This window comes from Octopus bimaculoides, chromosome 5 (genome assembly GCF_001194135.2).
Source record: "Octopus bimaculoides isolate UCB-OBI-ISO-001 chromosome 5, ASM119413v2, whole genome shotgun sequence".
Taxonomy (NCBI): domain Eukaryota; kingdom Metazoa; phylum Mollusca; class Cephalopoda; order Octopoda; family Octopodidae; genus Octopus; species Octopus bimaculoides.
Window position 1 is genome coordinate 85,199,638 of NC_068985.1, and position 21,933 is coordinate 85,221,570.

The 21,933-nt window shown below is 36.5% G+C and overlaps 1 protein-coding gene across 3 annotated transcripts in view; it reads right to left on the reverse strand.

Annotated features, from left to right (window-relative positions):
* LOC106879723 (uncharacterized) overlaps window positions 1-21,933 on the reverse strand; it is a 120,308-nt gene that overhangs the window by 25,479 nt on the left and 72,896 nt on the right. For all 3 annotated transcript variants that reach the window (XM_052967826.1, XM_014929403.2, XM_014929404.2), the window contains exons 14-21: window positions 21,211-21,652; window positions 17,557-17,674; window positions 13,819-16,189; window positions 11,874-12,000; window positions 10,705-10,863; window positions 7,938-8,054; window positions 7,028-7,153; window positions 4,547-4,659 (exon numbers count right to left, since the gene is read on the reverse strand). In XM_052967826.1, the coding sequence (XP_052823786.1) occupies window positions 4,547-4,659; window positions 7,028-7,153; window positions 7,938-8,054; window positions 10,705-10,863; window positions 11,874-12,000; window positions 13,819-16,189; window positions 17,557-17,674; window positions 21,211-21,652 (3,573 nt within the window). The remainder of the gene's footprint in view (window positions 1-4,546; window positions 4,660-7,027; window positions 7,154-7,937; window positions 8,055-10,704; window positions 10,864-11,873; window positions 12,001-13,818; window positions 16,190-17,556; window positions 17,675-21,210; window positions 21,653-21,933) is intronic.

Sequence of the window (21,933 nt, forward strand, 5' to 3'; positions counted from 1 at the left end):
AACCTATTTGCATATGCTCCACAAGGGAAAACAAGGAACATTGTTTACAACGAGGTGTTATAATCACAACAGCAAGAAAGTATGTACATGATCACCTTCTTTTACGAAACTTCATTGACTTTCATATATTTATATTGATATACATATATGTGCGTGTGTGTGTGTATATATATCTCTATATAAAAAGATGAGAATGTGTGTCTGTCTGTCTGTGTGTCTGTGTGAATCCCTAAAACTCGAGAACTACACAACTCTCTTTTACAAACCCAATGAAAATACATATATTTCATATGTCAAAGAAATTCAAGCAATAGATATAACACCAAAGTTAAAAACATTCCCAACAATTCCACAATCCCCAACCTCCAGAGCTATTGAAGAAACTGTTATCATCAACTGACCAAGATTCCTAACATTTGCAAAACAAAATTAGACAATACGATGCTGTACTAGAGATGACATCATTTGGAACCACAAGAGATTTAACTGAGGTAGCATTCATCTAAACTTTCAAGATCTAACCTCAGATTTATCATCACATTGTCAAATGAATCACCAAAATTGGCCTTTCATCATTTATAATCCGTACCTGTATGTGTGGTTACGAAATAAAATACACAAAACGTGTTTCTGAATTACGTGTATTTACTTTATATACATATGAGTTGAAAACTTTCTTCTAGCATTTCACTTAATGTCTATGTTCCATGCTGGCATGGATTGGAGAGTTATTGATGTAGAAATATGGTATCGTAGCTACTAACAGTTGAGGGTTGCGTAGTCTAGACGGCGTTTTTAGATTTCATTATTCTCTTTAACCCGGGCAACGCCGAGTATTTCTGCTAGTCAAAAATAAAAAATATTACATTTTATATTACATTCACATCTTTGAAAGTTTTTAAAATATTTACTTCCAGTGTTCTGGCATCAGTGATGTAGCATATCTCTTTATGCATATCTCTCTATCCATCTCTCTCTATCTATCTCTATGTAACATATCTCTCTATTTATATCTCTCATTTTCACTTTCATTTTTCAGATACTATTCTTTTCACTTTCAATTTTCATAAACCATTGTTTAGCTTCCATGTCATTGTTTTCACTGTAAGTTGAAGTTTTCAATCGCTATTTACAAACAAACAACGACAAATTACTGACAGAAAGAAGCTCACAATTACTGATGTGCACAATTTCATAATTTACTGACAGAAATATCTTCATAAATTTCAATTCAATCCGTATAGTTTTGTGTTTTTCTGTTGCTGATGGTTTCTTTCTGGTTCCTTTGATACTGGCTGTTTGGTTCACTGACTGACAAATTTCACTTCAACAAATTTCGCTGTACAATACTTTATTTTCTGTTAAAATTTCTTATTTACTTTCTGCCCATCATATTAAGAAACTTAATTTCTGTCACCAAGTTATTTTCATTGTTTACTATCTTCTGTACTTGTGTACTTCTGTATACATATATAACCATGCCTAGAAGGAAAGTGTCCAAATTTCTTGGCATAACTACAGATTTCTGCACCCCTGCCCTGACTTTGGATGATCATAACTTTCAGAAAAACGGATATTTTTTTATGAAATTTTCTACAAATATGTGTTATATCATGTATATTCCAAATATACAAAATGTTTTTTTGGAGTGGGGTTAAGTGTTATAGGAGGGGTTGGGTGGAGAATTTCTGAAAATTCACTGGAGTCCACTTCAATTTGTCTTAACTTTCAAGAAAATGGATATTTTTTAATGAAATTCTCTACAAATATACCTCAGACTATTTAGATTCCAAGGACATGTGAATCTTAGGGGAAAACAATTGGGGGTTATTTTTGAGAACTGTTCCCCACTCGGGGGTGTTTCAGAACAAGTCGTCTATATTTGTTTCATTTTCTCTGTTTTGTGCGTTTATGCATCCGTAGATTTCTACTGAAGCAACAAACAAGCAATGATGGCAAATGAAGCCCTCACCAGAAAACTCGCTATGCTAAAAATAACATCTAACGGCCTAGTACACAGAAATATGTTATTAAGACAACTTATCTGTTGCATATGATTTTTTTTCACCTTAAGTAAATACCCAGACAAATGTTTCTAATAGAAAGGCAAAAGACACCAGAAGCAAAAATAAGGAATATACATGCATAGTTAAATATAGAAGTGTAAAGTATAATTTGTTACATAATCTCTATAATAAACATGATACTGAATGGAATAAGTCCCTGTTTGAACTTTTTTAATTACATATGTGTGTGTGTGTGTGTATGGTAGAAATCTATGGATGCACAAATGCATGAAACAGAAAAAATGAAACAAATATGGACGACTTGTTCTGAAACGCCACCGAGTGGGGAACAATTCTCAAAAGCTACTCAGAGTGCTATTATCTAAGACTTCTATTACACCATATCAAGGGACCCACATCATTTACAGCGTTACGTACGGTTGATAACACAGTATGTCAAACATATCACCAGGCTTGCCATCTCAGAGGTCTTCTAGAAGATGATGCACACTGGGATGCCACTCTGACAGAGGCACAAATGTGCAAGTCTCCTATGCAGCTGAGAAACCTCTTCTCCATCATGCTGGTGAACTGTGGATTGTCGAATCCAAATCAACTTTGGTACAAAACAAGGAGGGGCTTTCTAAAGACATTCTTCAAAGAATTCAATATCAGCGAGATGGTGATGTCACGTTCAATGATGACATCTTTAACGAGGCATTAAGATTAATAGACGACAAGGTTAAATCACTGGGTAGAAACAAACTTGAAATCTATGGTCTTCCAGCTCCTGTCAGAGATGTTCAACACACATTAGCACAAGAGCTAATCAGGGAAACATCATACAGCATGGAAAGGTTGCAAGCAGTTGTCAATGAAAAGGAACCAATTCTGGTACAGGATCAAAAGGAAGTATACTGGCAAGTTCTTACATCTGTGGACAATAACACTGGTGGGGTCTTCTTCTTAGATGCTCCTGGAGGCACAGAAAAGACATTATTGATCAACCTGCACCTTGCCAAGGTATGACCGAAGGTATGACAGAAGATTGCTCTGGCTGTTGCATCCACTGGAATTGCAGCCACACTCTTAACAGGTGGAAGAACAGCCCATTCAACATTCAAGCTGCCTCTGGACCTCATCCAAAATGAATCTCCTTTATGAAACATATCCAAAAATACAGCATTAGCAAAGCTCTTTACAGATGCCAGAACCTGAATGTTCATACAGATCAATTGACTTTGTTCCTGATCAAGAACAGGTAACACATTACCCAGTGGAGTTCCTCAATTCACTTCACCTACCAGGATTTTCACCACACATTCTGATGATGAAAACAGGTGCTCCCATAATGCTATTTAAGAAACCTTGATGCACTAAGACTCTGCAATGGAACAAGGTTGGTTGTTAAAACAGCCATGCCCCATGTGGTGGAAGCAACAATAATTACAGGCAACATGATGGGTGAGAATGTATTCATTCAAAGGATACCTCTCATCTTAAATGATCTCTCTTTTCAGTTCAAGAGACTGTAGTTTCTAGTCAAACTTAGCTTTGCAATGTTTATCAACAAAGCACAAGGTCAATATCTAAAGGTGGACCTAACCTCCTTCAACCTTGCTTCTCACACGGTCAGCTGTATGTTGGATGTTCTAGAATTGGAGATAAAAAGAACCTCTACATTCTCAGTAATAAACATGGCATGACAGAAAACACAGTAAATGAAGAAGCACTTACATGAATAGTAGGTTCATGTCATATACAGAAGTGTAAACCCATTGAGTGCTAAAGTATCACTATTACACTTTCACTTTTTGACTGACATGCATGAATGTATATCTGTACGTATAAAAGTGAAATGAAGTGTTTTGCTCAAGAACACAGTGCATTGCCCGGTCCAGGAATCAAAACCACAATTTTACAATCACGTGTCCAACACCCTAACCACTAAGCCATGCACCTCCTCATTTGTAACATATGGCTTAGTACATTTATATCTGTAGATAAAAAGTACCTAGCCCACTCTGTAAAGTGGTTGATGTTAGGAAGAGCATCCAGACCTCATTGGTGCTGGTGCCACATAAAAAGCACCCTGTCTACTCTGTAATGTGTAATGTGTTTATTATGTGGTTATTGTTAAAAACCATGCCAAAAGAGACAATGGAACTTGGTGCAGTCTTCTGGCTTGCCAGCTCCTGTCAAACCATCCAATCCATACCAGCATGGAAAATGGACAGTAAATGATGATAATGATGATGATGGTCATCATCATCATCAAGAGACCACATACGTTCTACAATACGTGATAACATAACTGATTTTAATGATGCAAATGATGATGATGAGATGATGATGATAGTAATCATGTAAATGGTGACATTTATTTCATCTATATAATTTCCTTTTTATCTAATTTAATTTTCTCGTTATGTTTCCATTTTTGTTTTGTTTATTTTTTTTATTCTGTTTGGTTCTAAATGCTGTATTTAACTATTTAACAGCAATAAAATGAACTGAGGAAGAATTCAGAAGTCACTCACCATATGTATTATCAGCATCAAAGAGAGAGAGATCACCAAGAGTTACCATAATTGTGATCAGACTATGCCAGAGTTTTAACTTCTTCAGACACATTAGGCAGCCCAACCAGAACCTGGGAAATTTAAGAAATAATTTAATGTTTTCAAATATCATAACAAATATATATATATTTACATACATATACAACCACCCCTACATACACACACACACACACACACAGTGAGACTCTTCATGGTTACTTGACCTGGAAGAAATAGCAACCAAATTTCCTTTATATTTTTCTAAATATGTAAGTATGTTTGTGTATGTGTGAGTAAATATATTTATATACATATAAACAATAAAATTCTTGTGTCACTTCATATCTTTGTAAAACAAAATGTTGTTGGAACTCCGTCGCTTACGACGTCGAGGGTTCCAGTTGATCCGATCAACGGAACAGCCTGTTAGTGAAATTAACGTGCAAGTGGCTGAGCACTCCACAGACACGTGTACCCTTAACGTAGTTCTCGGGGATATTCAGCGTGACACAGTGTGACAAGGCTGACCCTTTGAATTACAGGCACAACAGAAACAGGAAGTAAGAGTGAGAGAAAGTTGTGGTGAAAGAGTACAGCAGGGTTCACCACCATCCCCTGCCGGAGCCTCGTGGAGCTTTAGGTGTTTTCGCTCAATAAACACTCACAACGCCCGGTCTGGGAATCAAAACCGCGATCCTATGACCGCGAGTCCGCTGCCCTAACCACTGGGCCATTGCACCTCCTAAAAAAAAAAATGAACTAAGCAAAATATCTCAGATTGGTCAGTGGTATAAATCAGCAGAGTAAAGGTGGAGGAATGCCGAACAAGATAGATTCCTAATATATTGAAACTATTTTTTGAGATGAGGTAAGCAAACACTTGTAGGAAATTGCAACTGGGTTCAAATGAGAAGAGATAATAACTTATCCTGACACACACACATTCTGTTTCGATTTCAATAGTTGTAGAGAGGGTTTCAGACACATAAGAAATTGAACTAAGTAATGTAATACTTTTAGTCTCCAACTGTACTTTCTATTCTTCTTTTCCACAACCTCCAAACTCTAAATTATAGTCAACTATGAAAATATCATTTGATGAATATTTTACTTAAATTCAATACAATAGGAGATTTTTACTAAAAGATTTCAATCAGAATGTTGTGGTCATTGTGGGGAGGGAGACAGTGATGCCCTACAGTGTTATAATTAAATGAGACTGTCTGCCAGTGCAATAAGTTTTCTACTAATGACTGGCATTTCAGAGCCATTTCAACAGTTATACTGCACTCTTTTGTAACATATAGTAAAGTTACCTTCTCATGCCATACTGACTCATAAGGGCTGGCTTCGCGGTTTCCATGGCATATAAATTCTGCACCTGAATGGAATGCCAGTCCATTGTAAGATTACTCATTTTTGCCAGCTGAGTAGACTGGAGCAACGTGAAATGAAGTGTTTTGCTCAAGAACACAATGCATTGCCTGGTCCAGGAATCAAAACCACAATCTTACGATCATGATGCTGACACCCTAACCCTTCATATTTGTATCATATGGCTTAGTACATTTATATCTGTAGATAAAAAGTACCTAGCCCACTCTGTAAAGTGGTTGATGTTAGGAAGGGCATCCAGCAATAAAAGCTATGACAAACAGACCTCATCGGTGCTGGTGCCATGTAAAAAGCACTCTGTCCATGCCAAAAGAGATAGCGAAGCTTGGTACAGTCTTCTGGCTTGCCAGCTCCTGTCAAACCGTCCAATCCATGCCAGCATGGAAAATGGACTGTAAATGATGATGATGATGATGATGATGGTCATCATCATGATCATGATGACCCAACAAGGAAGCAGCTACATGATTTGCTAGAAATAACAACCAAATCTACCTAGTAAAAATATATTACTGCCTTAAATAGGGAAGAATAGGTTGGCTAACGAAATCTCATATATACTATATTTGAAAATAAGAAAATAAGGCAGGAGAGTTCCGGTTACAACGCTTTTTAACTTAGGTATGTTCGAACAAGACTAACCTGAAACTAAACAACCACCCCAACTCTGTATCGTAAATTGATAAACGTGAAATGATAGGGAAATAAAAATAATTAACTAAGGGAAATAACTCTACATATATTGTATGAAGAGTTGTATTCCTTGTTCGTCTTTTCTCTGAGAAATTAAAGGCGAGAAATTATTGATTGGTTCCCAATTTTTGTCACTTCCTCAATAAGTCGTGTCCAACACATAACGGCATAAAAAAAGGTTTATATAAAACAATGAAATGAAATGAGTTGAGGTTAAAATAGTTGATTTTAAATCAACTATAAACATTAGAATGAACTACAGTCATTAGAAACATTAAAGATGTGGTTTGTAATCCAAATATATTTTTTCTAACAATAATTAGTCTCTGAAGAGACGTAACATTTTTTTTTCTTTGCTTTTTTGATACATACTTGTTTATTAAACATAGATGCAGCACCTTCTTCCAATGTTCGTCTGCCACGGATTCGTCACGGCAGTTGTTGCACAAAAATACAATGATATCTCTGTACTTCCATTTCAACAGATGCATTCCAGCACTGCAATGATACATGAAAAAAAGTTTTAAAAGGTATTTTTCTGAATATGGTAAGAACAACATGCCACCTCTATTCTAAGCCAGTCATGGGCAAACTGCTTCGTCCTGTTGGACATTCTGAATTGTATGCTAAATGAAAAATTACCTTCAATTTCTTTTCAGTAGTATGGCCCACCTGATTATGAGCCATGCCTCATGTGGCCTGCTTCTCAAAATAGGTTGCCTATGCCAGTTTGAAGCTGTGGGCATGGATGTTTTGCAACTAAGCTGTATGGTAAGAAGCTTGCTTCCCAACCACATGATTCCAGGTTCTGTCCCACTGCATGATATCTTGGGCAACTGTCTTCTACTATAGCCTTGGGCAAATCAAAGCTTTGAGCTAATCAAAGCCTTGTGAGTGGATTTGGTAGACAGAAACTGGAAGAAGCCCATCATATTTATGTGTGTGTGTGTTCCTACTCTCCTGAGCTTATCCTTGAAGCACAGGGCCTGTTTAACTCTTTGAAAGGGGGAACTGGTTTACAAAGTAACAGGGCAAGTCTATACATTGGTGACCTGTGTGATACTTGTGTATGGGGCCAGTCCAGCTCTGTGTCCTGTATTCCTTTGCCACAGGATTACCTTTTATTATTTGATTCTTAACTGGGCCCTTGACAAGTACTGCCACCTTGGGCCTGAGTGGAGCTGAGAGTAACTCTTGAACTTCCTATCAATTGTGTATTAGCCCAAATTGTGGACAATGTGGAAGAAAAAGTGTTGAGAAATGTTCAAAGATATTTACTTACCTTGGAAGTAAAGGGATCACTTTAGTGAATAGTTTGTCATCTACTTTGGATAACAAATATTCAAGCCAAGTGAACTTTGTTTCATTATTTTCACTGAGTTTGGCCAACATCAGTTTCCTAAAAAGAGGTAATTAATAAGGACAAGTTAAATATTTTGGATAATAGATCACATCAATTCTTTACTTGCATAAAAGAAGAAAGTAGAAAGTGCTTAAGTGAGCTTAAACAATGACTGGTATTAATGACATTGGGTATTGAATACAACAAAGAAATGACTCAGCTGAGAAAGAGTAAAGAGAAAATGGAGAGATCAGGTCTCAGGGTGATTGGTATCACAGGTGAGATGACAAAGGATTCTCCAACTCAAGAAGAGAAGAAGAATACTGTTTGCATATTTCATAAGTGTGTTCTACCCTCAAAACATGCACATATAATATCGGGATAAAAATCTCTCTGACCCTAATGTAATTTTGGATCACAATGGACTAATTTAATAATGTATATTTAAAATAGTAATAAAAAAAAAAATGTATATCAAACATAGAAACAAAGAAATGAGTGTTATACTGTGATATATTCAAACTTGTGTCCTTGTCTTGGTTGTCATAATCACATTTTGACCATTGTATCCTTCAACCTGCTTCATATACCTGTTGTATTCATTAATCTTCTCAGAATTTTTAACTGAATACTTAAATCTACATTGGTAGATTGTTCTCATTCCATTGTCCTTAACAGGGATGGTCTCCTATTAGTTAGTCTTCTGTTTGTGATGCTGTGTTTAGCCACTTGAACAACAATAAATACAAACTGACTGACCAAAAGATTGAATCAGAAACTTTAAACAACTTTTTGTTGCGGAACAAAAACAAGATAACAGATAAGGACAAAACTGAAAGATAACTAAAAGAATCAGTATATGTATGCCATATGGGAACCATTAATTAAAATAGAAAAAATAATATTAAATCTGCAACCTAAGGTTATTTCTTTTATATTTAAAGTTAGGCTCAAAGCTCCTAATTTCCATTACCTAACTGTCCTATAAGTCAATGGGATAGTGAATATAAGCACTGGTTAAGTGTAAAATATTACATTTGAACCTGGTGAGCATGAGTTTAAACCCAGGGTCAGCCAGTTTAGATATACTCCGAAGTATATCTTGAAGCAAATTCACTAACGAATAATAGCTGATAATATATTGGGAGAAATATTTATAGCTGTGTAGTTCAGAAGTTTGCTTATCAGCCATGTGGTTTCAGGTTAAATCCTACTGCATGGCACCTTGGGTAAGTGCCTAGGCTGATCAAAGCCATGTGAATGTATTTAGTAGATGATAACTGACAGACATTTGCCATGTGTGTGTTCGTGTGTCCTTTTGTTTTGATATCATGTGATAGTTGTAAACAAGTGTCACTGTCAAACCAGGGGTTTTCTTTAAGTCCAATCTTCTGTAAAAACATGCTCAGAAACAAGTGAGGGTTGGTGACAAGAAAGGCATTTGGCCATGCTTGCTTCTTGCTTACTTCAAGCTCTTGCTTAATGGGTCTGGGGTCCCAGAGGTGTAATTGTGTAAAGAGCCAGCAAGGTCCACTAGTGTTCCCCATCATTGGTAGTCCTCTACCAGCTCTTCTGCATCCTCCAAGATGATGTTGAGCATCTGGGAGATTTTACTTAAAGATGATGTTGAGCCTCTGGCCATAGAAAATCTAATTCAACAAATTCTGTCTGACCCATGCAAACATAAAAAAGTGGACATTAAAACGATAATGATAATGAATTTGTTTTGAGGTACATCATCAATCACTGTATCAACCACACTATCGAATGTTGTTATAAACCACAGTGTGCTTCTTTATATTGTTGTAGTTTTCAAATGATGCCATCCCACTGGTAAGATCAAGGCATTTAATTTGGATGGCTGAAAGCGGGAAAGTTGTTTTAATGTAATCTATAGCATGTCTGTCAGAAGATGCCTGGTTTGTGTCCCATAAGTAGCTTTCTGCCTTTTCTTTTCCATCCAAGGAATTTTTAATGCAATGTATTAGAAGATATTATTCACAGCTGAATTTGCTTTCAGATACAAGGCACCTTGGGCAAGTGTGCTCTACTATAGCTTCAGGACAACTAAACCTTAGTAGGGGGATATGGTGGGCAGAAACCCGAAGAAGCCAGCAGTATATAAGTGTGTACATGTGTGTGCATGCATGCACATGTGCACCCTTGTCTTGACATCATGTGATGGTTGCAAACAGGCATCAGTCATACAAACAATGTTGTTTGTTTCTAGCCTTCCATGACAAATATTTGGCCATGGGGTAATCTTACCTTACCTGGAGACAGGTGAGGATTGGTGACTGGAAAAGCTTCCAGCTGTAAAAAATCTGCTCAAACAAAATTCTTTACAATCATGGAAAAGTGGACGTTAAATTATCAGGAGGAGGCATCATCAACATTTAATGTCGGTTTTCCATGCTGGCATGAGTTAAATGGCTTGACAGGAACTGGCAAGGCCAGGCATTGCACCACTTTTCCATGGTCTGTTTGGTTTCTATGGTTGAACGCCCTTCCTATCACCAACTATTTTACAGAGTGTATTTTTACATGGCACCATTACCTGTGCTTTTTACGTGGTACCATCACCAGTGCTTTTTACGTGGTACCAACATCAGTGTATTTTATGTGGCACTTTGGTTTTAGGATCTCAGTTCTGTTGTGGTGGACAGGTCTTCTGAGATAAAGAATGGAAATAAATTTTTCTACTTACTTATCGAAGCTTACGTTGATTCTTGCCATCATGTACGAATGGAAATGATGGAGGGGAAAGTTATGTAAGTAACTGAGGTAGAGAACATCAAGTGGTTGTACATGTTCTGAATTCTGTACGGAAAACTCCACAATTTCTGCTGGACGGAAACTAAACAACCTGAAATATACAAATGAGAAATAGTATTGTTGCATTAACGGTAAATAAATGGGTTGCAATCAAAAGCATGGATATACAAATCAGTGGTGGTAGCATTGTAGTTCTTCACAATCGTCACTGTTACCACCTCTATCATAACTGTATCTGTAACAGTGTGCAGTCGCTGCAGTGGAAACACATCTAGGTTATTTTAATACTCTGTATATAACTATATATAAAATAACTTTGTGGATGTACAAGTCTCCATGCGCCAGACTCTAGTGAGGATGATGTCATATTATGTAGTAAAACTGATAAAAGCGTACAGAAAACATGCGATGAGTGAAAAGTTCAACATTCCAGATGCAGTCCTTCAGCTAAAAAGTTGAAAGGAGAGAGAAATTAATCAGAGACAACAAAGTTTTACATCCTCTAAGTTAAAAAAGAAACAAGCTCTAACTGATAGCTCAGGTGGTCCTGTGCTCCTTATCAATTGCAACCAGTCTTTTTAACACCTTTCTCATTGGAGTTTGTTTGGTCTCTCTCTCTCGCTCTCTCTCTCTCTCTCTCTCACACACACACACACACACACACACACGTGCATTTGTGTGTGTGTCTTCGTGTTTGTGTTTGTTACCCATCCCTCAACTAGTGTTGATTTGTTTACATCCCCATAACTTAGCTGTTTGGCAAAATAGACTGACGGAATAAGTACGAGACTTTGGAAAATAAGTACTGCGGTCAAACTGACTAAACCAATCAAGTGGTGCCCCAGCATGGTTGCAGTCCTACAACTGAAACAAGTGAAAGATAAAGAAAAAAAAAGATGATCATGATGAAGACAATGGTGGTGGTGGAATCGTCGTCATCGTCATCATCATCATCATCATCAAAGGTAGTCTGGGAACAGTGAACTTACAAAACTAATGTGGCTTGAGTTTTAATAGGAGTCCAATGCAACCAGAAGGTGGGCTATAGGATTTTCAACAGCATCAAACAAATTAAGGGCTTATACTTCAGAGAAATCTTACCTTGAAAGATGTCCAACAATGCATACCATTGCTGAAAAATGTATATCTTCTGAATGTAACAAGTCTACAGCTTGTTGCATTTTTTTCTTTTGTAGACACTTTCCAATTATATCATCTTTACCAATCTCTGTTACAAGGATAATAACAAAACAAAAATGTTAAAAAGATGAATGATAATTCATATAAAAAAAAGATAATTACTTTAAAAGAAATTTTTTTGTTTTCTAATTTTTTTCCATGTTTTTCTCCATGTTATTTTTAGGTTATTTAACAGGTTATTATCTGCTATTTGTTATAGGGGGTACAAGCACTTTCACACACATTAATACGCACAACAGAAGTTTCCACCTACCAAATTCAATCGCAAAGCGCAGGTATGGCTATGTGGTAAGAAGCTTGCTTCCCAACCACATGATCCCAGGTTCTGTCCCACTGCATGGTACCTTGGGTAAGTGTTTTCTACTATAGCCTTGAGCCAATCAAAGCCTTGTGAGTTGATTTGGTAGATAGAAACTGGAAGAAGCTCATCATATTTACACAGGGATTGGACAAAATAATGGAAACACCTAGCATCATAGCATCATAATTTTGAAATATCTATAAAACCATCAAAAGCTTGTTTATTTTTATGTTTTTTTTATTTATTATTAGTGTTGCTTAATATGTTTTGCTAAAATTGCTGTTTCTTTTCAGATATCATCAGAAAAAGGTAATTAAAATGACAGATCTATCAGACTTTCAAAGAGGTTAAATTGTTGGTGCTCGTACTGCAGGTGCTAGCACAATTCACTAGCAAAGACATTAACCATAAAACAAATATCTCTCACACAGTTTCTACTACACATGCAAAATATAAATACAGGAAGAAAAGCTTGGAATGAGATGAAACAGAGTAGTAAAAACACGTTGATGATGAAGTCTTAGATGACAATTAAAGAACTCTGGTAATCTAGCTGTTTGACTGATTGATCGAATGATTAATCATGCAATCAATTAGCTAGTCAGTTAACTGGTTAACTAGTTAATAATAAGAAGAAAAAGTGAAATAACACCTGTGTGTGTGTTTCTTACAGGAAAAATAACTATATCAAAATACATCTGTTTCAATACATAATTTTATGGAGTAGAAAGGGCATGTCATTAAAGGGGTTGTGAATAGTGATGAGTCAGCAAATACAAGTGATTGATTGATTGATCAAACAATTGATTAGTTAGTTGGTTAAAGACCTAACCGATTGATAAATATTAATAAAGAAGTGAAATTAAACCAGTGGATATGTTTATTATTGGCATAATGACTCTCCGAAGATATAATAAAATTGGAAAATTGGAATTAACTGCAGGAGATCTATGTCTTATCGTTCATTTACTTTTATTTATATGTGTGTGTGTTTTGTTTTGCAAGATTCTTGATGTGAAATTGTGTGTTGAAACAAATGTTGTATCTTATCTTAGGAGAGCCATTTCACTAATAAAAATACACACACTAGTTGTATTTCACTTCTTTTTTTTTATTATTAGTCAACTATTTAACTAATCAATTGCTTGATTAATCATTTAGTCAATCAGAACTTTTTCATCAGCATTCAATGACATACCCTCACCACTGACTTGGAGTAATGAGGGTACATCATGGATGAAGCTACAAATGGCAACAAAAGGAGTCTGACAAACCAACTGATTGATTGAACAATTAGTCAAGCAATTGATTAGTTAATTGATTAATTAGTTAAATACCTAACTAGCATCAATAATAAGTGAAACAGAACCAATATGTGTTTTATTTAGGAAAATGATGGTTCCAAATCATATTTTAAGTTATTTTCATTCTAACAAGTACAGGGTGGGTTTCTTTGAAAGTGGAGAATAAATAGTAATGATGAGAAATGATTGGACACAATGACAAATATTCAAAGATGTAAAGGAGGTGAGAAATGCTAATTACCTTGAAGACAATGAACAAGAGCTAACCAACTCCTGAAGCAGTAACCATGGTAACTGTAGACATGGCGTCGAACAACATCTAGAGACAGTAAATGAAAATAGCACCGAATAAATAATGACATTTGCCAGTCGTAGTGTTCTTCCACTGAAAGCACATGGTCTGGAGGATGGGGTGATAATTTGCTTCTGGTACCTTCCTGAAGCTGTGTCTCTACAAATCTGCTGAAAAGATGACAGAATCTGCCGTGGCAGTCTTTTGGTGAGCAGCTTCTGGAAGCAAACTGTGATGTTTGATATGTGGACAAGATATGTTTTGGTTTACTGTAGCTATTAACATAATTGGATGATGAACTGAATGACTCAGTTTCACTTTTACTGAGCAAAGAAGTATCAATAGATTTTGAGGAGGAATTGGCATCGGATAGCTCTAACTTTTGAGAAGCACAAGGACTTGTGGCGGTGTTAACACACCGGAAAAAGCAAGAACTTTGAAAGACTTTGGAGCAGATATCTCCAGTGCAATTAGTCTGGAAACATGCAATAGCTAACATGGAAGCAAGTTTGTGTTGTTCTAAAGAAAGACCGAATGGGTCAGAAACAAAACATTTCATAAATAGTTTGGGATCACAGAGTTCATCATGTTGTTCTTCTTCTTCATCATCATCTTGTTCTTTTGGACTACAATTACATTTCTGGTGAGGATCATTTTCTTTGCTTTCACAGGAATTTTTGTCAAATTCATCTTGGTTGTCCTTGGATTCTCCATCCATTTTCCCAAGAACATTATTGTTTTTATTCATGATATCACCATGGTTGTCTTCAACATTATTAACTGTTTCAAAAACTGAAGCATGTGTGTTGTGTTCAAACAGACATTCTTCTTTCTTATCATAACTGCCATTGTCAGATCCAGTGTGGGAAGAATCCATTGCTGATTTGCTTCCTGTTTCACTTCCTTGGTCTTCAGCAAACAGTATTCTCTCATCTTCCTTTGATTCTCCACTGGAAAAGAGAGAATTATATCCTATTTCAGCAGTGTCTTGGCTCCTGTCTGTCTCACATATATTGGAATCAGTCTGATCCAAGACAGACTCACTGCTGATGATATTATGATCAGAACTGAAAGCATCTTTCAACGTTGAGAATTCAGATAATGTGGGATTAGAAACCTTCTCAACAAAATCTGGCTCACCAAAATCAGACTTTTTAACAGAACCAGGAGAGAAGAAATTTGGACTCCCAGACATTTCAAACCCTTCATTAATGTGGAAATTCTTACAGTTTTCATTTAATGTTTTTACAGGGGAAATGTGTTCCTTTCCCATATTTTTTGAAGACAAACACTCAATTTCTTTAGAGTCATTCAGATTTTCATCATCATCTTTCTTTGTCACTTCTTTTACAATATTGTTCAGTTTATCATTACTACTTCTATCAGAATCTGCTATTAGAGAAGTACTTGTTTTATCACTATCTTTTTTTTCCTCTTCCTCTTCCTCTATTTTCTCCTTCTCCTGATAATCATCATCATGATCTTCATTGACACAGGAGTTACTACTTTCAACAGGATCCCCTGCCCTGTTGATAGACTCTCCCACAAAGCCATGCTCTTGACGAGAATTTTTATGACCAAAATCTACACCTACAGTTCCTGTGGTTTCTTCGGGGTCAACAAAACTAGAATCACTAGTGGAGATGAAGGAAGAAGTAACCCCTCTCGTGTAGATTGACTGGTCCATATCTAATGTTTGACCTTCGGTTTTGTCTTCAATACTTTCTTGTTCCAAAGAAGAGTGCACCTGTGCCTCAGTGTTAAACAGTTCTACACCACTATCAACAATCATGTTATGAGCTTCATTTTCTGATACAACCTTCTGAGAAGATGAAGTCATTTTCTCCACAGGCTGCTGTGCTTCATTGATATGATTTTTAGTTGAACACACCTCACAATTCTTATCGTCATTTTTTGCAGAAACCTTTGTCTTGCAGGTACCATTATCTGTTGGATGTTTTTGAGGGTCTGGCAAATGTTGCAAAGAATTTTCATTCAACAAATTGTCACTGGATGAAGTAGAAACAGTGTCTTTTTCAGAATGCTTCTCTAAGTCTATCAACTTGTGCAATACAGCATTCTGGGTGAGATGTAAGTATTCAACCCATTTTTTAATGACATCTTCAACATGATCGGGATGCAATAAAACCTCGACACTGTCCAGTTCTTCATGAGCCTCATCTGTGGCTGCAACTAAACTTGTTGTGTCAGCATAACTTTTGCTCTCAATGACAGGCATATGCCATGCCACCTCTTCACCAGTGTCGACATTAGTTTCAGGGTTAATCATTTCTTCAGCAATTTGGAATTCAATAATTTCCTACAAAAAAAAAAAATAAATAAATAAATTAATAATGCTGATCATAATAATAGTAATAGTAATAATAATAATAATAATAATAATAATAATGATAATAATAATAACAATGAGGGAGAAAATGTAATGATTCTTTGGGACTTTCCAGTACATACAGGATGAGCCATCAAAGCTAATAAACTGGATATTGTTGTGAAAGAACAAAACAACAAAGTTTGTTTATTGATTGACATGAGTATTTCTTATAATATATTGGCAAAAGAATTTGACAAGCTCAGAAAATATAAAGAACGAAAACGAAAATCCCGCGAGCGAGCGCGGAAGGCACGTGCGACTAGGTCGAGCAGGCTGCGTGAGCGAAGGGCATGCACATTGTTTGAACTATCCGTGTATTATCTCTTACCTTTGAGATTTGGATAATATGATTGTTTGATTGTTTAGTTTCAAAATGACATTTCAGGGTAGGTGTGAAAGACTAGATGTGGTCAGTTTGAACAAAAACAAGCAGAATGTTTTGGCCAGATATGGCTGGTTTAAATGCTAAGGGGTTAAAGTTAATTCTTTTACCATCTAGAAAGGTTTGTAAAATCAGTAATTTTAAACTTCACCTCTGTAATGATATAATTATATAATGATGCAAATAAGAGACATGATGCCTCCCTCTCTCCCTCAGTCTCTCCTCAAAACAGAACTATAGCTTGCTGTACTCTTTTACTATTTTACTTGTTTCAGTCATTTGACTGTGGCCATGCTGGAGCACCGCTTTTAGTCAAGCAAATCGACCCCAGGACTTATTCTTTGTAAGCCTAGTACTTATTCTATCGGTCTCTTTTGCCGAACCGCTAAGTTACAGGGACATAAACACACCAGTATCGGTTGTCAAGCGATGTTGGGGGGGAGGGGACAAACAAACACACACATATATATGACGGGCTTCTTTCAGTTTCCGTCTACCAAATCCACTCACAAGGCTTTGGTCGGCCCGAAGCTATAGTAGAAGACACTTGCCCAAGGTGCCACGCAGTGGGACTGAACCCGGAACCATGTGGTTGGTAAGCAAGCTACTTACCACACAGTCACTCCTGCGCCTATAGGTAACTTTTCAGGAACACCTGGTGATAAACATAAATATACTCTCAGGTAAACTAACTCTGTGTGACAAGGAACTTATAATAAGCCACACTAAACGAAAAGTTTTCATAACATCTGAGGAGGCAAGTTGAGCAAAAGAAGGATCCAAGACAGTCTACAGCTTCTGGTACATTGATAAAAGAAAAGAGACTTTTCAGTAACTTCTGGACATGTTCATAAATAATGACATGACCATCATCCATATATGGATAGACGAATGAGGATAATAAACCACTTACCTTTCCATCACCAATCTCAGGTAACTTTTTCTTTAGGACATTCACTAATTGGTCTCCTCGGGACAGGATGCTAGATCTGGAGATACTTTTGATGAAAGACTTTGTTCTACTTGATAAACTAAAAAAATAAACAGATATTGACTTTGATATTACTACTAATACTATCATTACACTGTCATGATGTCTTTTGTATTTTTGTTTTGTTTGCTTTGTGTTGTATTTTCGGGGGTTTTTTGGGGTTTTTTTTTGCATGTCCCTCTTTCATGTTAAGAATACAGAAACCTATTTCCCACCAATAGTTTCACACTTGGCATGTGTGTATGTGAGTGTGCATGCTAAATTCAGACTTTTATGGAGATCTGAAGCCAAGATAAGTAAATAAGATAAGGTGAAAACCAGAAACATGTGTTGGTCTATATCCAAAGGAAATAGGGGAGTTAAAAATAAATATACTACTCTGAAGAAAAGCAAAAATTTTGACATTTTAGTCTCAGTTCTAGCATCTTGGACTCAGACATTTTATATGTGTGTGTGTATATATATATATATATATATATATATATCATCATCATCATCATCGGTTAACGTCTGCTTTCCATGCTAGCATGGGTTGAATGATTTGACTGAGGACTGGCAAACCAGATGGCTGCACCAGGCTCAAATCTGATCTGGCAGAGTTTCTACAGCTGGATGCCCTTCCTAATGCCAACCACTCCGAGAGTGTAGTGGGTGCTTTTACGTGCCACCGGCACGAGGGCCAGTCAGGCAGTACTGGCAATGGCCACGCTCAAATGGTGTTTTTTACATGCCACCTGCACAGGAGCCAGTCCGGGTTCAGTCCCACTGCGTGGCACCTTGGGCAAGTGTCTTCTACTATAGCCTCAGGCCAATCAAACCCTTGTGAGTGGATTTGGTAGACGGAAACTGCATGCATCCATCCATCCATACATACATACATAGAGAGAGAGGTCTGTGAGTTATCTAAAGTTACAGTAGTAAATACTGGAATTTTTTCTCCCTTCCCAGTATTACATTCCTTTTAGCTACTGTATTTTCTTCATATTTTATAATTGTAAATTAGCCAATATTTAGAAACAAATCATTTTTTTGGCAACTCATTTTATGAATTATAAACTCTTATTGTTATTATCATTATTATGATTCTCCATAAAACTCATTAACTCCTTTATATAGCTAGCCAGCTGTTACATATACAATATGGCAAAGTGTTGACAACCAAATCAATCACAGATGACATAAATGTGCACGATGAATGTAGATTTTATGGCAATTTAAAGACACAATAAGCAAATATCAGTTTATAGTGTATATATATATATATATATATATATATATATATATATAGTTAGTCTCTTGCTACTCCAAGTTTCACCTGTAAATATAGCTCTCTCTCCTTTTATATTTTTCATATTCACAGGAGCAAGGAAGTGAAGGTCAGGAGTGTGACTGTGTTTGCGCATGAGTAAAAGTGGAGTGAAGACACTGTGAATGTTGCTACCAAATCATGCTTGATTGTGAGCAATGGCCAGCCTAGATAAATAAAAATTATTTAGAAAACTGACTTAAAGTCTTTAAAATGTTATATTTACCAACAGATTTGTTTGTTTGCAGAGCTGGATGATGTTTCCAACCTACTTCCACTACCAAACTTGAAAACATAATCAGCATTCATCTTGACATTATAGGTCCAATTGCCATCAGTTTGTTCAACTATGATATTAAGTTTTCTTGGTAGCTAAATGACACCTTCACTTCTCTATTTAGCATCATGGAGACAGCTTCACACCCAAGAGCATCAAACAACTTCTATAAATATCTTTCTCCATTCTAGTAACATAACAGAAGCAATCTTTGTGTCCCAGATACATAAGACCACTATGGGCTCTTTCTTTGATCATTAAGATCCTCCCATCCTATATCCATAGAAATAAACTTCTACTCCTTTGGCCCTAGACTACCACTTAGACCTATACGTAGCTAAACCATCTCCCAATGCTATGGACTGATGAGATTTTGTACTCTGCAACAAAGCCAACAGTATTCAAAAAGAAATTTACCCTAATCACATAGGGAAGAATTATATTCTGCAAGTCGCAGTGAAAGTAATCCATCTAGAAAAGGAGTAACTTCTAATTATCACATATATAGAGTAGATGGGACTCCTTAATCCTTGCAAATAATATCTTATGTCAGAGGTATGATAAAATATACCCAATCAATGCTGAATAAAACCATGCCAAAAAATTCTAAATATGTCATTTTAGTGATTTAATCTTATTCTCATGTAAGCAAAATTTCAATTAATTTAGTGCCATAGGCAAAATGTGTTGCACACCAAAATGTAAACCACATCATGTTGTTGCTCTGGATTTCAAGGAGCTAAAATCTCGAGTGCCACCATAACGTTTTTTTTTACTTGTTGAGTCTGGAGGAGGAGTCAGAGGCCATGACCTTTGCAAACCCTCTGAGATTGGTAAGACTGATGTTGTTAATGTTCCATTTAAACTGTAGCAGGTAACATCTACAGATAAGACATGAGCAGGGAGAAGATTTCTAAGAGCTGATATTCTAGGGAGGAAGAACTGGGCATAAGGTTTGATGTTAGAGGAGGTGACAAAAAGAGTGGTGAGATGCAGAGAGACAGGAGGGCTGGGGGTGCCTGAATGAAGGAGGTATGAGAGCAGCCATTTCTGAGGAACAGAGACCATTACAATAGCAATAGAGAAAACAAAACAGAGAGGTGACAACACATTTGTAGGCCAGAAACTGGGATACATAGCAGCACCACCACTTTACATGTAGGGGCAGTTTAACTCTTTAACAATTAAACAGGCTGCATCAGGCGAAAATATTCTACCAGTTTTTATATTCAAACTGGTCAGATCCAGCCTCTCATACCTGCTCGACAATGTCATTTAAAAAATAAACACTCATATCATCGAAATCTTGAAGCTACAAAATAATGCATGATTAATTCAACACAATGTGAATTAACAAGCATTACATTTGACAGAATAATCTGAATGCTAAAGGGTTACTGGTACAATGTCCCAGTGTAATCAACATCCTAGGCATTTAAATATTAAGACAATCCAACCAGTACCTTTGGCACTTATTTGCTGAATGTGTCAACCACAGCATTACAACCTAATCTAGTGGTTCTCAACCAGAATCCATATGACCCTTTAGGGTCCATGTGAGATTTTTTTGTTAAAATTTATGTGTAATAAATTTGTTACACTTCTACAATACACAAAATAATTCAACAATTTTTTTTATACAATTCTAAATAATATTTAATTCGGGGTTCGATTCCCCGCTGGGGAGGCCTTATTACTACACTCTCGGAGTGGTTGGCGTTAGGAAGGGCATCCAGCTGTAGAAACTCTGCCAGATCAGATTGGAGCCTGGTACAGCCTTCTGGCTTGCCAGTCCTAAGTCAAATCATTCAACCCATGCTAGCATGAAAAGCAGACGTTAAACGATGATGATGATATAAAAATATAAGAGGATATTTTTAAAACATTGAACCGATATGAGGGTTCCAGTAGAGTAAAATAGGAATCAAAAGGAGCCACAGGTAAAAAGATGGCTGCGAAACGCTGACCTAATCAATCAAAATGTTATACGTACCTATCTTTAATGGACATTAAATTCATTTTGGCTGAGGTTAAAGAAAGTTCAGTGTCATCAAACATTCCGGTTGAACTTTCTAAAGGTGCAATGCCAGGCTCCGACATAGAGTTGTTATTATACTGCTTCATTTCATGCTTGACTTCCCCGACAGTAGCAGCGATTCTTTCGAGCCTGTTGGTCATTAAGACACCACTGCTACTGCTGTTGCTGTTGCTGTCGGAGACCGATTTCAATGGCGTTCCTTCATCTGAAGATGCCTTTGCTGTACTCAAACTGTCTGGCACTGCATTATAGGCAACAGTATTTGTTTTGGAATTCAGCCTTTCAGACTGATTGCTAATCTGACTAAGAATGGTTGAGTGAGGCGTTTCTTCTTTGGAAGAGCTTCCAGAAACTTTTGAGTCACTTGAAACAACTGAACTCTCCATTGCAGAATTGTCTGAAAAAATAAATTTGAAAACAAACAAAAAAAATAAATAAAATAAAAAAATATGCAGACGAACTGTATTGAGCACTGAAGTCACCAGTCTTTTAATCAAAATGAAACTAAATTTTCATCGTAAATTATATTTACCAATTACATACACACACATATAGTGGCACATATCTTGTAATAAAATGCAGTGTTTAATGTTGGTCAAGCAGGTGGAATGAAAATAAAATGGTGAAGGGAGTGATTGATATGGTAAGTATAAAAATATAAGGTGAATGAGTGGCATA